At 36.6% G+C, this 19,229-nt stretch overlaps 1 protein-coding gene across 1 annotated transcript in view; it reads left to right on the top strand.

Moving 5' to 3' along the window:
* The window catches only part of LOC120302737 (netrin-4-like), a 58,919-nt gene that overhangs the window by 15,349 nt on the left and 24,341 nt on the right, over positions 1-19,229 (top strand). The window contains exon 3 of the mRNA XM_039331601.1: positions 6,681-6,944. Coding sequence (XP_039187535.1) covers positions 6,681-6,944 — 264 coding nt within the window. The remainder of the gene's footprint in view (positions 1-6,680; positions 6,945-19,229) is intronic.

Here is a 19,229-nt window from a genome sequence, read left to right as displayed (position 1 = left end):
GAGTTAACTAGTTCAAATCTCAGTGCAGTTGGCAAGCAATGAAGGGAATGAATTACTCTGCAGTGGCAATGTGTGTGTGCACATGTTTGTGTGTGAAGTGACCTTGATAATTTACTGTCCCAGCTATTCATGCCACATGATTAGTACAGTGACCTTCAGAAGATACACTTGCTACTGTGCAAAAGCAAATTTGCAGAGCAATTAGTTGTTTACATACTGCCATTTTACGTTGGATTTTATGTCCATTAGAAAAATCCATTCTCTAAAGAATATGTAAATGTATCAGAAAAATATGTAAATATGTCTAGAAACACTCCAGGCAGGTGCTAATTTGCCATAGCACTTTTGTTCAGATGTGGTGGAAATATTTAAACAGACACGATTGATACTAGTGCATTTTGAAAACTTGAGAAAGTAAATGGACAGTGCTCAACATTAACTTTAAAAAATGTGCAATCAAAGATATTAAAAGAGCATTAGAACAAAAATAAATCTCCACTTAGTTTGTGTGGTGCTGTGGTGAAGATATTGAGCTGGCCCCAGAAAGATTTAAATTCTAATTCCCCTGCAGCTATGGAACCCCACTCTGTGGCTCTTACTCCAATCCATTTCAAGGAATAAAATAGAAAGAGAGACCACCTTGAGCTCCTCTACCGTGGGTGAGATAAAAATCTAGAAATGCATTTTAAAAATGCACATGTAATCTAAAGAGACATTAAAACCTGTATACATTATTTGCATTTGAAATACAAATGTGTGTATGTGTACACACACATATATATACATATATATGTATACACACACACACACACACATATATGTATATGTATCGGAAACTACTCTAAAAATCTGAGTCCCAGGTACATTAATCTATAAAAAAGGCATGCTACACTGATCTCCGGGACAGAAAGTTTTATTAAGCACTAAGCTTTCATTAGCCACTGCTAATATTGTCAAAGTGTAAGCTAATGTTGGAAAATACTTTGTTTTATAGCCCTTTAATTGTCGGTAATTTGGCCATTGAGCTCGTAATAGGTCCCTATACACACACACATACACAAACACACACACACACACACACATACACAAACACACCAGAATTTAGAATGCAAAATAGAAAGGGGTGTGTGTGTGTGTGTGTGTGTGTGTGTGTGTGTGTGTGTGTGAGAGAGTGAGAGAGAGAGAGAGAGAGAGAGAGAGAGAGAGAGAGAGAGAGAGAGAGAGAGAGAGAGAGAAATTTTAGAAACACTGCTATTGAACTAGAAACAAATTGCAGCTGCTGACTTCAGATAATGAGAACAAAGGCCCTGAGGTGATTCTGGAGTGCTCAAAGAACCTGTATAGAACTAGGATTATGTAGTAAACATTTCCAGTAATTCTTCTAGAAGAATCTGTTAGAGAAATATCAATTAGTCTGAAACCATCCAATAATGACTTGTTCTGAACAGACAATTATCTATATTCATTCAGAACCTCATTATTAGTTTGTGGTTTGTTTTTGAATGTAGTACTTTTCAATAATTAAAGGAGAGTGAAAGAATAACCATTATGGATCATGTTGAATCAAATTACTATTAAAAATAAACATATAACACATGTTCATTATTCAATATGTTATTGTTTTGAGAAACTGTTACCGAAACATAGTACTTTATGGTCTGGTGGAATTAATAATATAAGCAGACCATCACAACCTGCTAGCTCAAGCATGTATTTTATTAAAAAAAAATAAATAGGAGTTTAAGTTGGCTTTCACCATCACATGAGCATGTGTCTGTTTTTTCTGAAAAAAGAGAGCAAGTCTGGTGTGGCAAAGATGCTGGCCTAGAAAACGGGAGACGGTGAAGTCTAGTCTTGCCTTAGGCATGAAAAGCTGGCTGGGTGACTGAGGTGCCAGTCACTCTCTCTCAGCCCAACCTACCTCACGGGCAGTGGTGGGATTCAGCCAATTTGCACTAGTTCAGCAGAACCTGTAGCTAATTTTTTGTTGCCCAGGCCAAGAATGGACTTTGGGAAGCGGCATCCACACAGAGAACCAGTTATTCACATATTTGAATCCCACCACTGCTCACATGGTTATAGTTGTGGGGAAAATCGGAGGAGGAAGAAGAAGCATTATGTATGTTCACCCTTTGAGTTATTTATAAAAAATAATAAAAACATGATTTAAAAATATCTAAAATCTAACAATACACTCGTTTATGTGTTGAACTAACGATAATGTCATAATCATGTCCATTTCTGGTCTACCTTTTAGGGACACTGGTCCTACTCAGGGAACAGCTGGAGAAAAAGATGAGGTTTTCAGATTCTGTCTTTGACTTGCGTACATTAAGATGGTGTAATGATAAGACATACGGAGTGGGCTTTCTGATATAAACAAAAAAAACTATGTTCATACATGTATATAAATGGACACATAGTCCATTTACTATTTGGTGCAACTGGGATAGGAGATCTAATAATTAGAACACATCTTTTACATGTCAAGTGAAAAGAGTGGAAAAACCCTAGGAAGGAAAAAAAATGATTCTGTTTTAAGGAATTTTGATTTCCATTAGTCACAAAGGACATTCTGAGGGAAAAATTGGGAGAAGATATAAGAAAGACTTCAGTTCATATAGGATATATTTTCCCTCCATTAATCTTATACTGGAGTGATGACTTAGGAAAGTTTATGTTCTCTTGCTGCATATGACCTATAGGAAGTGATGCGTAAGATATCTCAGACTTCAGACTGAGATATTGGATTGTAAGAATAGAATTCTTGACATTGAGGTTAAAGAATCACAACGTGGAGCCATGGATGGGAAGAAATAAAAAATCAGAGACATTGCCTCTAGAATAAAGATGTCCTCTCTGAGAAAAATAAAATAAGAACAAGATGAAAAAAATGTCAGTTGCTGGAAATAAATTGGGAGAGAGTAAGAGAGCATTCTTTTCTTGATTGTTGTCAGCCTCAGTTTTTATGTAGCTTCAGGGCACACCCAGATTTCCATATCTTTTGTTAAAGGTCAGGGGCAGAGATACCAATATTCTATTTTATTATGAATTGCAGCCAAAAATTTGGAAACAATAGCTTTTGGGAAATAAGAATGAAAATTCCAGCAACATAACCCCGTGCCCTCCAGCGTCATTCTGATTACAACAGACACAATTTAAAGGGACTTTTTTATGCAAGTCTGGAATGTCCACAATAAAATAAAAAGATGCTTTTGTTCTGTTACTCATGAAAAGAGGCAACCAATAGATGTTATAATTAGAATGGAACTGAAGCTGCAAAGAAGGATTCCTAGCTGCATGCAAGGCTAATCTCTTAAACTGGATAGCAGTGTTCCAATATCTCAGGGGCTGCCACAAAGAAGAGGGAGTCAAGCTATTCTCCAAAGCACCTGAAGGGAAGATAAGAAGCAACGGGTGGAAACTAAGCAAGGAGAGAAGCAACCTAGAACTAAGGAGAAATTTCCTGACAGTTAGAACAATTGATCAGTGGAACAACCTGCCTCCAGAAGTGGTGAATGCTCCAATACTGGAAGTTTTTAAGAAGAGACTGGACAGCCATTTGTCCGAAATGGTGTAGGGTTTCCTGCCTGAGCAGGGGGTTGGACTAGATGACCTCCAAGGTCCCTTCCAACTTTTATTATTATTATTATTATTATTATTATTATTATTATTATTATTATTATTATTATTATTACTATTACTATTATTACTATTATTACTATTATTATTACTATTATTATTACTAGCCTGGATTGGGCTCTTTACCTGGACCCGCCTGTTCTGGAGGAAACTCAGAAGTTCACATACAATAGGTGAGGGAAAGTTAAGAAGTGGTGACTCAAACACAAGAGAAACCACCTTGATAGGCCACAAAACCAAAAGCAGTCATGCACATTATTAAGTGAGCAGGCTGAGAAACCAAATCATAGCAAATTAGTCTGCCTTGAATGGTATTCCCCTGGGCACTTGCCCAGGCTGCCTCTGGTTGTTATGAGTCACTGAAATTCCTGCCTTCCCTTTCAGAACCCATTTGTACAGTTGACCACTGCTCCTTTCCAGCCAGAAACATTTGGCGTGTTTTTGCTCTCAATGAAGGTTGGTTCTTTTTCAGGAAGATGCCACAAATGAATCAGCAAACCCCACTTTACTGAACTGTAAAGAACAAAAGGAAGATCTCATTGGAATAAGGCCAACTTTGCTATTAGGGAGGATAAAGTAGCTACTAAAAGTGATGTGAGAGTTAATTCTCAGCCTGATAAGACCAGCAGTTGCAAAAACAGTCAACAGCTGCCTGTTCCCCCTTTAGTAAAAGAGGCTGCTTTCCACCCTGTGTGTGTGAGAGAGTTTGAGTGAGTGACTTTGTCTCTTTCAACAATAAGGTGCTTGATGGAATTCTTTTGTTGTATCCTTAACCTTCCTTCTAGTAAATGTCACCTGTCAGAGCTCTTGGAGGTATATTTCCTGCTAAGCTGTGAGGTATTAATGGGAGACCAAGTGGAAAATTACAAAATGTGCAGATGCAAACAGGAATGGTTGGTTTGCATTGCCACATGGTGGTGTATGCTTCACCAGTTTTGCATTTTCACAGTTTATACTGCATGCCTGTGGCTACAGTGAGGAGAGCGTGTGGCATATAAGAAATGGCAGGTAGGTCAGTAGATCAGGATGAAGGTTTTCTGGCCTCACCTCATCCCTTCTGTGGTTATCTCCCCTCCATTTCTTTCTGGTAAATTATCTTTCAGAGAGAGAGGCCTTTGAAATGAGATGGGAAGAAAGATGGATGGAGCACTGGTGCTCTGGCTGCTGTCAAGAAGGAAGCCAGCAGTCAACTATGCAAGCCAGGTGGAGATGGGATTGGTTGGATGTAACATGAAGACAGGATGGCTTGATGCTGGTGGACAAATATACAATGATAGATATCTATCTGCTAATAGCAAATATGCATTGTACTTAAAGGCATGACGGAAAACAAAAATATTTTTTTTAAAAAAATCCCTTCCTGAGATAGTGTCCAGGTGTTACCTTTATTGTGCATCTTCAATATCTTAAGATTATTTTTAAGATAGATTTTTAAACTGGACATTATTCCAACAAAGGTTGCTTTCAGAGCAAGTTTGTCCATTCTTCTGGACAGTTTATTGTCTTCTGTACAGAAGATATATTGCCAGTCCTGTGACCTTTAGATTCATCAACAGAAAAAGATGTTATGCAGAAACACACCATTCAGCAGTCAACTAACAGATTCAGGATCTTCGGACCTCAGAAAATTGGACTTGAGTAAAATGAATCTTAGTCATAAATAAAAGTCATGTAGAGGTTTTGAATGCATATTTAAATATACTGCTTTTTTATCAACAGTGAATTGGTGTGATCTGAACTGAATAAGTTGGTCTGTGAGTCTTTGTTTCCATTACCCAAACCAAGGCAGGCATGTGCATTGAGTAAACTTGGTCATTGGCCCTTAATTCCCTGGGTGGAAGGAATGCTGGGCACCTGTGCTAAACAGAATGGGCTATTTGCGCAGGGTTTCATTCATTAGGGGAATGCAGGCAGCTGGCCGGAAAGAGGCTGGGTTGTTTTCTCATGCTTTCATTGATCAGGGAAAGTGCAAGCACCTGCACTGCTTACACAGACTGGGCAATTTGCCCATTGCTCCCATGAGCAAGAGATATCTCTGGTTTGAACCCTAGGCCATCTGCAAGTCTGTGTCTTCTAAAGAAAGAAATGGAAAAAAGGTGGAAGGGAGCAAGGCCAAACTCAGAGTAGCAGAAGAAATGCATGCATTGTTGGCTTCTCTATCATTTCTTTGTTAGGCATAGATGCTTCTGCAGCTCTCAAGTTAGACAGCTGACCTGTGTTCCCTTGGCAAGGTTTATTTCTTAGGATCCTATAGCTGCATCCTGGAAATACTGTATACCCCAAGTATATTTTCAGAATGTTTTTCCTTAATCTGTAAAACAAGAAATAGGGAGACTTTTTTTAGGCAGAGCATATTTGGGAAGGAAGGTTGTTTACACAATATATAAGTCCATAGAACAGCTTGAGTAAGATGCAATGTCTATAGAAATATTTCAGCCTCACTGCTCAAGCAGAAATAGCTGCTACACAAAATACAGAGCAAGTGAGAGAGCCCACAGTACTTTTGCTGGAATCCCAAATTGTATTTCATGAAATTTGTTACACTGCAACTAATTTCTTCAGTGAGTGGTGTTCAGTCTGGAGACTCTTGTTCAATTATCTTGGATACTGGGATAAAGCCCTGGTGTATTTGCTGGAATATCCTCTGAAACCACATCACCTGAACTGCTATAAAAACACTGACTGTGTTTTCATAATCCATAGTTGTACTTGTGTGTGGGCAGGTTGATGGATGGAAGCCCTGCAAATTATATGCCTGCATCTAACATCACGATACAAGTATGAAAGGGTGGCTTTGTGATGCAATTTCATGACATACAATATGTTACATCATTCTTTCATCATCTTTGTTTGTGGTGGATATCTGAAGCACAAGTTAGGCGCTTTAAACTTCTACTGAAATAAGCCATTTTTCTTGGTTTGGCACAGTGAATCATTTGCTGACTTTACTCAACCATAGGTGAACTCTGCTTGGTTGATTTCTATAAGATGTAAGCTGTCGATCATATATTTTAACCCCATTCTCTTTCCCTTTTCAGGTGATCTTCCGTGCTTTAACGCCTACTAACAAGATTGAAGATCCATACAGTCCTGAAGCACAAGCTGTCTTGAAGCTCACTAATTTGCGGCTCCTTTTATTAAAGAGGCAAGAGTGTCCTTGCCAAGGCTCAGGAGTACTGGAGAAACCACACAGATTTGCCCATTATGCCATCTATGACCTAATTGTCCGTGGCAGTTGCTTCTGTAACGGCCATGCAGAAGAATGTCAGTTTGCCAATGGCCCAGGTGTTGGCAGCAATATGGTGAGCATTAATGCTATCCTTTCTTATATTAAAAAAAAACGAATGCCTCTGAGTTTGAGTTCCCAGTAACATTAATTTTATCCATGTAGCTAATGTTACGTAAATGTTGTATATTTCGATATAATTTTAATGCAATTTTGGTGCCAAAAGGCTGTGCTTAATGGTTTAATTAATTCTATTTGTGTGAGAATAGCTACTCTATGTACACGATTTTATATTCTATCTATCACTTTTGCCCATTTGAATCTAAGAGGACTGGTACAAAGGTTTATTCATTCCTATTAATTACTCATTGGTGCTGAATAATATCCTGAGTATGATAAGTCTTCCTTCCTTAAATTATTTTAATAGAAAAGTGTGCTACTGATTAATCACCATTTTTTAATTCTAACTTCACTTTGGCCTCTGGAAAAAATCCAGATTTGCAAGGAATCTGGGAATTCCTTGGAGATTTTTGCAGGGAAAGGGATAAATTGAGAACAAGTTCATGATTACTTATTTATGGAACCTCATTAGAAATATATAAAACTATATCTAAAATAGAATTACAGAATGAGGGCAAAACTGTAAAACACATTTTAATTTTGTGATTCATACATAGACAAAACCATGTGCACATATTTCCTTAGCTTTTATCTTTCCCAGTGGAATAAACTGAGATTTAATACAAAGAGATTGGCATGTGTTGACAGGATCTGGGAAATGTTGATTACAGAATACAAGAAAAAACAGTGGTCCTTATAGGAAATCACCTGACCACCACACATTCTTTGTGTTCCATTTCTTTTCCCAAGATCATAAAATCTAAATCTATTTTATATAGCTGGACCCAAGAAATTAAACTTTACTATTCATGAAGTCTTTGAAGGTATAGACAAGTACTTGGAAACCTCTGCCCCAAATCTCCAAATTTTCAGATGGCCCCACAATTACTTTAGGTTTCCAAGTACTGGTCTATACCTTCAAAGACTTCATGAATAGTAAAGCTTATTCCAGCTATATAAAATGGATTTAGATTTTTGAGCTGTGGAGGCGCAGTGGTTATGCAGTATTGCTGGCTAATTCTGCCAACTGCCAGCAGTTCGATCCTGACTGGCTCAAGGTTGACTCAGCTTTCCATCCTTCCCAGGTCAGTAAAATGAGGACTCAGATTGTTGGGGGCAATATGCTGACATGGTAAACCACTTAGAGAGGACTGTAAAGCACTGTGAAGCGGTATATAAGTCTAATTGCTAGTGCTACTTTCTTTCTAAATGTTGATATTATGATTGCAGACATTCAACAGCATGATTTGCAATCATCGGGGGACAGGGTATGACAATAAAAGTGAACACATTAACATTGGCTTAGCATCCTTCAAAATGCAGGGTATTATTCCGAGAGTTTAGAAAAAATAGTTCTAATTCTAACACATGCATGATAGGACCCCATACATTTTGCATTATCACAGAAAGCAAGAACTGAATGAGATCTGGACCTCTTCTAGTTCAAACAGTGCAATCATTACACAGTTGAACACTATACTACTATAATATCACCCTCAAGCTTCTGTTTAAGTATCTCCACCAAAATCCCCCATCTTCTAAAATATTGTTAAATATATCTTTTATTGATTGAACATACTTTTCCTGATGACCAGCTGCTTTTTTGTGTGTGTCTTTGAGTCAGTTTTGATTCCTAGCAACTTATGAACTTTTGACAACATTTTTTAGAAATGATTTGCCATTGCTAACCACTTCTTAGGGCTAAAAAAGACCCAGTTGGCTTTGCGTCTGACTCTAAGGCATTGAAACTTAGTTTTCCTGTTTCTAGCATAATACCTTTAATGCAATACCAAACTAAGTTTTCAACTTAGATCTAAGTTTTCATATTTTAAGCACATTACTTCTTCTCATTTTTGCTCAGACAATTCCAAATAATTGTATTTTATTTTTTAGATTATAGTCCTTCAGATATTTAAAAATAGTACTGTATTTTTCCTAATTCTCCACTACTCCAACCTAAAGAAAAAAGATAGATTGGTTACTGTATATTTATTTAGCTTTGTATGCCAATTTCAACAAACTGACTTGACATACAACATCTCCAACTATTCCCCTTATTTTTTTTCCTTGCTAAGATTTTTTATCTTAGTTATCTTCCTCCAGACATAGTGCACTTTGTCGTATCCTTCCTAAAATGTGACCAGGTCTAGACACAATATTCTAAATCTGGGTTGACCAATGCAGAACAGAGAGAAATTATGACAAATATTGATTTTGATATTATATTTCTCCCTAAAAACTCCTTTAACTGATTTTCTACTTTTACAACAAATTTATTAATTTTACAAGGAAATAAATAAAAAAGGAGACAAAAACAATTTTACATTAATTAAAATAGCTAAAAGTTTCAAAACAACGATTGACCCATGGACCTGCCTGCCATTTTGTTGTGGGGAGGGGGAACAAAGGGAATCATGAACTATGATGAAAACTACACCCCTCCACACACATACACTCCCCACTGAAAGCAACAAAGCAACCAAGCTCAAAAGGCACCAAAGACACTGCAGCCCAATGTGCTTACAATTGACACCCTTCCTATATAAAGTTCTAGTACAATATTAATACAGTACAGCAAATCCTGGAGTAATGAAAGTCAGTGAAAAAAATACTGATTATTTAACACAGATTCCAACACAATGAGAAGAAAACAAAGTTGCTTTAAGCTTTTAAGCAGAGCTCAGTGCTAGTTTAACTGTCAGGAAACCCTTTGTAAGGTCCTTGACAGGTCCTTGTTTCTTCCAATTGCTTGAGAGTTGCATGACTGATTTTAAAATTCTCTTGTGTAAGAGAGAGTTTTCTATGTAGAGAAGAAGAAAAAAGCTTGCGAAAGTAGAAACTTCTTCTGAAATCCATTTTAGAGAGCAGTTTATGACAGACTTTTCATTCCAATGACAAATCTAAATGGATTTAGCTGTTTTTCTCTTAAAACTCAATAATCTTATTTTGGAACAATGTCTTCTATTTAGAAAAAAGAATAAGGAGGTTGGTTTTTTTTTTTTTTTTTTTGCTCAGATACTTTTAGAAACAAGTGTTTTGTGTGATTCCGCTGTAATAAGGTTCCTGATGAGTATATTGAATATTTGGTTACATAAAAAAAGATGCAAAAAGTCTTTGAATGATTGCATGGGGGGGGGGGAATTGAACAAAATTGCCCTCTGTAAAGAAGTTTCCTTATTGGGAATGTTTGTGGAGTCCAGATTCAGGACTAGAAACAGAATTTGACTCCTTCAATTCTAAACAAGCAACGTCAGTCAACTACTGAATGCAGCCAATATCTTTGTTTGGTTATTTGGCTCACTAAAGAAATAGAAAAGCCAAAACAGTTTGAAATGCTCTAATCCTGGCAGAGTTTGACATTAAAAAAGTCAAAGGCTCTTTTCATAAACTAATTTCACATCTCTCTAGATTTTTGTCATTTTGATTTGCTTCCCTCTGAAAGGAAATTTCTGACTTCCCTTTCACCGATAGCTTGACAAAATCAACAACTGCACACATTTCATGAAACTGTTAACTAAAATTCTAGGCTACCATACCTTAGTCATTGATAAAAAAAAACATAATAAATTACTGTTAAATCACAGTATCCCAGCAACAAGGAATGTTGTTATACTCCACCTAGGACAAATATGGATCCACTTAAGAAACGGCACAAGAAGAAAATAAACTGCTAAATATTCTAATGGTCTCATCAGATGAATAATACATCTGATGAGACCACTATTAATACAGCTGGTAGAAGAATAAACAAACTGCCCATCACAAGAGAAAACATAATACACCCCACACTATTGGCATAGGGAGTGTAAACCATCACTAGATTTCTTTTTTGAATGTTATTTATTTTCCACTGCCTGTTGTGCCATTAAATGACTTCATCTAGCAGCAGAAAATTAAATTGTTTTGTTTAACCAAAATTCATAAGTTACTCATTTCTCAGACTTCAATGGAAAGAAGAATGCATCCTGGAATGTGTACTGACACATTAACAACAGTTTTATTCTTCTGAGAATAAACTTGATAGACTGTTCCTCCTTTTCACATTAGATGTTTGTTTTATGATCATGGAAAAGTACATTCCACTCTGAGTAACTTAATTTAGGTTGCTTCCTCTTCTCCTCCTTTATTATCAAGTCTCATCTGCAAACATTAAACATGGTAAATTAATGTTTTAGTAACTGATTTGATTTTGTGGGTGATGCTGTGGCTTTGCAGATGCCACAGGCATGTAAACACAATTTTGGAAGCGATCACAGCCAACAGGACTGAATTAGCAGTGAAAGCAAATGAGGTTCAGGAAACAGATAGTCAAGATGACAAAGCAGTAGCTATGGGAATAAAATAAAATTGAAGAACAAAGTTATATAGCCATGTTATGCATCTCTTAATGGACTGTATCAATTAGGAACTGAGTGAGAGCAAAGTTGCACAGGACCAATTAAGCTGTAACTTAGCTGCTTGATAGATACACCAATTATTAAGATTGTAAATACCCAAACTTCCTTCAGTTCTAGTAATACTGGACTAAAAAGTCAATGCAACATAGATATCTCTTTGTGAAACAATAGTCTTCATTGCCATTCTGGAATCTTTCTACAACAAATTTCTGACATCTGTATTTAACACTTCCAGTTTATCAGATTTACAGTCTTTTATTTGTTGTTCCCCTCTTAGGTTTACATTTGCTGAATGTTCAATCCTTCCCCTTAGACTAGGATTCTATGGGAATCTTCTTCCTACAACTCTCTTTTTAATATCATTGCTGATATGTATAGCCATGTACCTTTGAGCCACCATTCCTTTCTGTATTTTCCTGTTATTCTTGTTATTGATGTACTTGCAAACTTTCTGCTCTGGTGCACTTTCAAAGGCAGCTAACAATTTTTTTTTTTAAAAAAAAACCATTAAAAGTTAAAAATACAAAGTTTGGTAATAGCAATTAAACAATCAATGCTAAAATCAGCTAACTATTTAAAGATTGGTAGGAGAAATGTGGGTTTTACAGATTTTCTAAAGAACAAGAAAGTGAGACCGAAACACAGTTCTTCATGAGATCACATCACATAGCCTGAGCAAACAGCAGGAGAAGACCTTCTTTTTGACTGCCAGAAGATAAGTCTTGGCGTGCAGGGCCATCCAGGGATTGGCCTGGGATGGGCGTGATGAAATATGCATTATCATATCATGTTCAAAAGCCACAAGGTTAAGGGATAAATATGTGAGAGTGGTATTTCTAACATGACATCACCACAGATATGTTTTGATTTGAACCATGTGGGTTTGCTCTGGATGCCTTGAGAAGGGAACCTTCAAGAAAGAATCTCCTGTGGTTAACAAGATAGGTTTGTCGATTGTATTCAGATTTTAATGAAGCCACTAACGGTTTGTTGGGGAATAATAGTTTCTTCAAAACATTATATTGTAGGAATATAGAATATAGGAAAATATATCCATCGGATAAATATCTGAACCCTTACAGCTAATAAGTAAAAATTTAGCATGTATTATGTATTTGCTAAGTTGGGTTCTCAGTGCACAATTTCCTAACGGAGCTTGGTCAACCAGGGACAGCACAAAAAGGAAAGGGATTCATATCCCAAGTCCTAAACAACACTATCGCATTTCATATAATCAATTCTTATTATAAAATTACTGTTTTCTCATTATTTTTCACTTTGTTTTGTTGACATCAAAGAGAGATGAGAAAAGGAAGTCAAACAAAGATATTTCATATCATCCTATTTCATTTCTTACTACTGTTATATACCGTACTCATCTTATACACAGTTGATTCCCAAGCAGAGCATCATTTAAGACAAGAAGTTTAATGCCTCTTTTAAAATATTTAAACAATCTGCAAGAATGCTAGTTTGTAATAGTGATGCTCTGGGGAAATGGTCTTTCTTGTGACAGATGAAATAATTCTTCCTGGTGTTTTGGGATCAGGTTTCAGACTTGTGGGTCCTCCTGGATTCTATTTTATCCTGTCCAGGAGCACAATTTATCAACAGTCTTCAGGAAGACAATTTATCAGCTCCATCTGCTGCATCGGTCTTGCCCTGGTCTGAATTCTGCCAATCGTTTCATGCTGTTATAGCATTCAGGACAAAGTCCTGTGATCTCCTTTACTTTGAATTATGCTCAGCAGGCTCTCCCACAGGAGGCACTGAAAGCTTCCTGGTTGCATTTGGGAAGTAGGACCAGAACAATCCTATTTCCCATGAGCTCCTGAGCCCAAATGGTGCCAGCATTTTAACTTTTTAACCCTCTCAAAAAATGGGGAATGGGAACAGTGGGAGCATAAGCAATCTCATGCGTCTATAAAGCAGCAGAGAAATCTGGATTATGTAGGATAAAGACTGCTGTTATTTGATCTACCCCTTATGATAACTTTTTCCAGCATTTTATCTTTTCCCAAGTACTTTTGTACTATACTACTTCTGCTTTCCAACTGTGTGCTGAAGAGAACATTTTTTAAGTGGAGACAAAAGTAAGGCTACATATTGTGGTTAGTAGTGGCGGAAGTACCAGCAGCAGGAGCAGTATTAATATTCAATTTGTTACCATTTTATTTTCAGAACAATGATCTTAGTCACAAAGCCGCTTAACCTACAAAAAACATCAAAGAGTTATTTGCTGTAGCTTGGAGGAACCATGTGGATCAGTTTTTGCTGAGGAGAAATTTGTTCATGGGGAGAAGACTTTGTGTTGAAAGAAAATCAGTGTAAAATGTTCCAGTGAAGTTTTGGTTGTTGGGAAAAGATACTTCAGACAGCAGAAATTAGGCTGCAGTTGCGCTACTTGGGAAGAGAAAGCAGGTCTTCCCTATTTTCTGTTCTTCCCATCTAACCCATCTTTGTTTGCAGAATGTTTTTCCTCCTACAGGAAGTTAGATTTATGTTTAACTTTGTACATATGCAATTCATCTGGAATTCCACACCAGAGTGGGGTGGGGAGAGAAGCAGCAGCTGGAAAGTGTTCTTAATAGATACCTGTTAATCTCATGCTAGATTTGGGGTAACACCTGGTGGTGTTCCTAATTACCAAAGCAGGCATCCCATCCGAGTGCTCCTCAGTTGCTTTGGACTTTAACTCCCTCAGCCTTTTGCTATTGGGTCAAAGGGAACTGAAATTCAAAATAACCTGAGACCCTCAGTTGCTTACCTTAATATAAGATGTGAATAAATCCCAAATGATGATTGAGGTTAGATCTGCAACAATTAATAGATCAGTGCTGTGATAGAGATGAATTTATAATGTGGTATGTTGAGCTACAAATGGTCATAAATCAGTAATCCAGCTGCAGACCAAAGCTACGGTAACATCTGTATCCTATTTGGATTGTGATACTTCATATTTTTGGAAGCTATAATGCTAGCATCCTTAAGGCATTGTTTCAAATACAGAAAAGGCAATGCAATGGGGGAAATTATTTGCTCCTGGACCACACAAAATAGAAAGCTATTTCAGCACTTTGGCCTACTATTGGAAGTGTCCTGGCCTTGCAAAAGGAACCTGATAGATGCAGAGATCTTTGTAGGGAGCAACAGAAAGTCCCTGTATCACATCTCCCCCAAGCACAAAAACCTCATGGGTGACTCTGGCAAAACATCCAGGACACGGAGGACCTGCCAGTCAGGATGTTTGGAAAAAGGCAGGCTGAACAATAGAGAAATAGACACATATCATATAGATGTATGTGCTTCAAGAGAAAAAAAAACTTAAGTCACACACGCATTATTATATTTCATAACTGCTGGGGTATATTTGTGTGTGTGTGTGTGTGTGTGTGTGTGTTTATGTATTGTTGAAAGCTAGAGAAATCAACTCATAAAGTTAGACTTGTGTTGTTTAATAAAATCCAGGGAAATCTGTTGTTATCCAGATATTGGTGGATTATATAACAGAATTTAACTAGAAAGGCCAGTAGTGAGGAATGCTAGGAGTTGTAGTTTAGCCACATACTTATATAATGAATTCCTCACTACTTATAAAATGTTCGGATTTTGACATTTTTGTCATTTTCATCATCTTTTGCTCTTTATTTTTATTTCTTATTGTGTATTTATTTTTTTCTTTAATGGTTTCCCTTGTAAATGCCCAGAGTTATTGGGCATTGGGCAGAATAAAATTTTAATATGATAGTTATTCAGTTTCATTTTCTTTCCTACTTAACTTTTAGGAGCATGTGGATTAAAATAAATTTCTTAGAAGGAAAGCTTACAGACATTTAAAAGGAGAGTGATTTGATTTTTAATTGCTTAGCCACTTGTTGCATTAATTTTATTTTAAATATGGTAGGTCTTTCTATTTCTTTTTGCTGTCATCTAGTGGTTGCCGGGATTTTTTTCAGATCAGATACAGTATCATAACTGTAACTAGTAGTCTTCTATTATTATCTTTTTCTATGGGAAAAATATATTGCCAAATATATTGCTTTTGATTGGAAATATATATAAAAGTACTAAAGATTAGTAAAGTATTCATTGTCTGCTTGAAGCGACATTACATTTTCCCAAAAGAATATTTTGCCATTAAATACATGCTATTGATTTCCTTTTTAAAGAAACAATCAACTTGATCAACTGCAAATGAGAATTGTTCTAAAGTATGTTCCTTTTCTTTTTGTCCAGTGACAGTTATTAGTCGGTTCTGTCTATCATTTGTCAAATTTATTTCAAACATTGTGTTCTGTTAATGTCTGAATGAATAGCTTTTTTTCTTCACAGCTGGTAAATGTCAATAGTAAGCAGAAAAATTCACCTAATGTATTCTCTAGACTGCTATAGTACCTGTGATGGATACAAGGGGGAGGGGGGGAGCTTTGGGATTAATTCATCCCGTTTTTGTTCAAGGAAGATGTAAATAAATTGCCTGCTCTCCTCTCTGAAAATAATGCCAGAAAAAGACATGGATTAGCTTCTTCTCTTTTCAAGCAATCTCAGGAAGTTGTACAATTTAGGTTCACAGAAATTAGGTGCCATTTGAAGGGGATAAAAAAGAGGCATACATGGTAAGGTCAAATGGGTATGTGTGCACAAATAAAACAAGCAATGCTGCATTGTCACATATAGGTTTTGAGAGCTTATATTATAAAATTCCAACATTACTTTTTAGGTTTTTAACAAAAGCATCAGATCCTGTGGACACTTTTGCATCAGAATAACTTTGGCAATGTACAGAGAAACCTTTCCTAACATATCTTGATAATTTCATATCCAAGCACTTTTAATTATCAGACCATCATAGTTTCATCAATATAAATTATTACAATAACTAAATTCCTATCCATGAAAACCTTGGGTTGCTTTGAACCTCATTCTTAGGACGGCACCTTAAGCTTTCTCTAGAACTTCTTTTGATCGGGATTTAAAATTTTTATGGAGGTTGGTGCATGCTTCCATGGCTGCCCACTTCCTGATCTGAAAAAGACTCAGGGAGATTTGTGTAAATATAAAACTGAAGGTTAGTTGTTGAATTAAGAGTGGTATATGATGAAGGTAAAGCATATGCAAAAGAATAAACAATGTTAATGAATGTTTCAACACTGAGCAGGGAATAAAACAAGGACTATGATGTCCCCTAACTGTTTAAAGTCTTCATATATAAATGTATCAGCAGTGTTTATATGTGGTAGCCTGTTGTGTGGAATGAATGTGAGAATTGGAGAAATACAAATTGAATAAGATAGCAACTGTTTACTTAAGTGCCTGTTGTAAAAGGGCCAGGAATAAATATATGTTGAATGAATGTGCTTCCAATACAAAAGTGACTGATCTGTAGAACAAAAGAACATTGAAGTTTAAAAGAATGAATGAGGAAGTGAAAGAATGAATGAGGAATTGATTGCAGAACAAACATGAAGGAGGAATGAATTAGTTGAAAGGAGAGGCGAGATCAAGGATGGCTGAAATCCTGAAAACAGAGAGAAGTTGAGATAACAAAAAATAGTGAATGCACATGGTAGAAGCAGAGCAAGGATAAAAAGATTTGCAAGGATAGAAAGCTAAGGAGAGAGATATAATGACTGGCATTGTTATAAATGTGTATAGCATTTGATGAGTATACTGTTCATCTCCTTGTGATTGTGAAACTTTCAAATAGAAGACAGTATCGTGCTTATAAATCAATGTTTCTGGAGACATGTGCTTCCTGATTCAAAATTTTAGGAAACAGGCCATTGGCTTTTTGATATTTGTGGTCTGAGAGGGCTCTAGGATCTGGGGGAAAAAAAACCTTTGGAGGGGGTCATTTGTCACTGTGAGACTTCAGGTTGCTGACCTTCTCATTAGTTTCAAATCAAATTAAATTCTTTGTTACAGACATGGACCAGATGTAGATACAATTTAGTAACACTATTATAGGAGGGAAAGGGACTGGGATAAAGATAGCTGACCAATTTACATGAAAGACAGGAGAAAGAAGAGGAAAAGTAGAAATAGCAAAGAAGAAGTGAAGTGCCAGCCCACATTTAAGGGCAATGAGAACAGCAAGAAATGCTTAAATGTTAAGTAAGTACAAAGCTATATTGCTGTACAGCAATCTAGTAGAGTATTTAGATATAAAAGGAGAAGCTTCAGGTTTAATTCATCCCCTGTTTTTACTTAAGTACATAAGTTGCTTGTTGTCCTTTCTGAAAATAATGCCAGAAAAAGATATGTTTTAGTTTCTTTGCTGTTCAATATTTTAAAACATTTAGTTGTGGTGATACAATGCAGAAGTATATTCTAAAATAATAATGTTATACCTGGAATTGACAAAGAACGTAAATGACAATGATCACTTAATTGTTAATTATAACCATAATTTATAGTTATATTATATAAGGAGATTGAGAGAAAGAGAAGGAAAAGAAAAAAAATGATCCAAGGATGTTGAGTTGTGTAGGTGATGTCAAGATCTGAATCTGAAAGAAGGTAACTGGCATAGAAATTGTCTGTTCTCCCCAAATCTCACAATAAAAGAAAAGTTATAATGTTGTTTCAAAGATCCTTGAAGAAATTCCAGTAAAGGAGGCTTTAATTTGTATGTATTGTGTTAAGGACAGGAACACATAAAACAGAAGAAATTTCAATTCTGCTCCCAGTCCCATCATTCCCTGAAAGCTTACATAATTTTAGTTAATCTTAGAATCCTGAATATGCATTCCTATGCATTATAAAAAAGCAGCATATGAAATACTTTCCTCTGTACATCCTGAATATGTATTTTTCAGAGATGCATTTTGCAACAAACCCAGAATGAAGAGATTTCCCTTCCTAGGGCAAGCAAGTTTTGCTGATTACATGCAAATCTCTCCAAGGCCAAATTGGATTTGGCATCACTACAAAGTGAACATGCACCCCAAAGAGAAATAATTTTGGTAAATGAGTGACTGTTGTCCAGTTCTGGAACAATTCCAAAGCCCTCATTCGAACAGGGTGAGCCCGAATGATGGGGGGGGGGAGACTTGTTCTCCAAATATACTGATGACGGCCAGAAAGTCACAGCCAATACTATTGTCAGCAGTAACTATCCAGCAAGAGGATGAAAGGGGATAAGTGGAGTAAACAAATAAGAAGGAAGGATGAAGTGAAATTCAAATAGTGGCACAAAGCTGGGTCACAACAGAAAATAAAGCCATAGCCTCTTCCTTGTGAGATCTTTTGGAAGGCTGTTTCCCCTTAACCTTCTCTTATGTACGCTAATGTTTGAATTTAATGGGTTAGTATTAGGGCTGACCTTTCCTTGGGAAAAGAAAGCTGGCAATCTTGAATAGCAGCAGCACAGCCAACTTCACAATCTTTTCCTCTAGCTTTTCCCTTCTGATACTGACCTGAGTGTAAGTGCTGAAGTGAAATGTCAATCTTCTTTATGGGCTTTCACTGACGTAGATCTAACTGAAGCATAAATGTGCCAGCAGCTTTTTCTGCTCTATCCCCATGACCCCTCTTACCCCAGTCCATAAGTGTGACAGATTTCAGTCATCTTCAGTTGTACCAGTGTTAAGACAAGCTTAAAGTGGATAAAATCTGTTAGGCTTTTACTTCAGAGGGAAGTCAGATAATTGGCAGTAACTGGGAAGAAATACAGTAGAGGCAGGAAAGAATTTGGCATGGGGAACAGCAACTTTTCATGCTGGCATACTTTTCTGCCAACTCAAGGGTAAGTGGAGAGAACTTCAACTCAGTGGAGGAAAAAGACAGTATGTGAGATGGAAAGAAGTCTCCATCCTTTCCCGCAGGCAGCAAATTTTCATGGG

The sequence above is a fragment of the Crotalus tigris genome, unplaced genomic scaffold (assembly GCF_016545835.1).
Source record: "Crotalus tigris isolate CLP2741 ecotype Arizona unplaced genomic scaffold, ASM1654583v1 scf7180000024437.13266115, whole genome shotgun sequence".
NCBI classification, from domain to species: Eukaryota; Metazoa; Chordata; class Lepidosauria; order Squamata; family Viperidae; genus Crotalus; species Crotalus tigris.
Note: the sequence above shows the minus strand (reverse complement) of the source record. Positions and strands in the feature narration are given on the sequence as shown.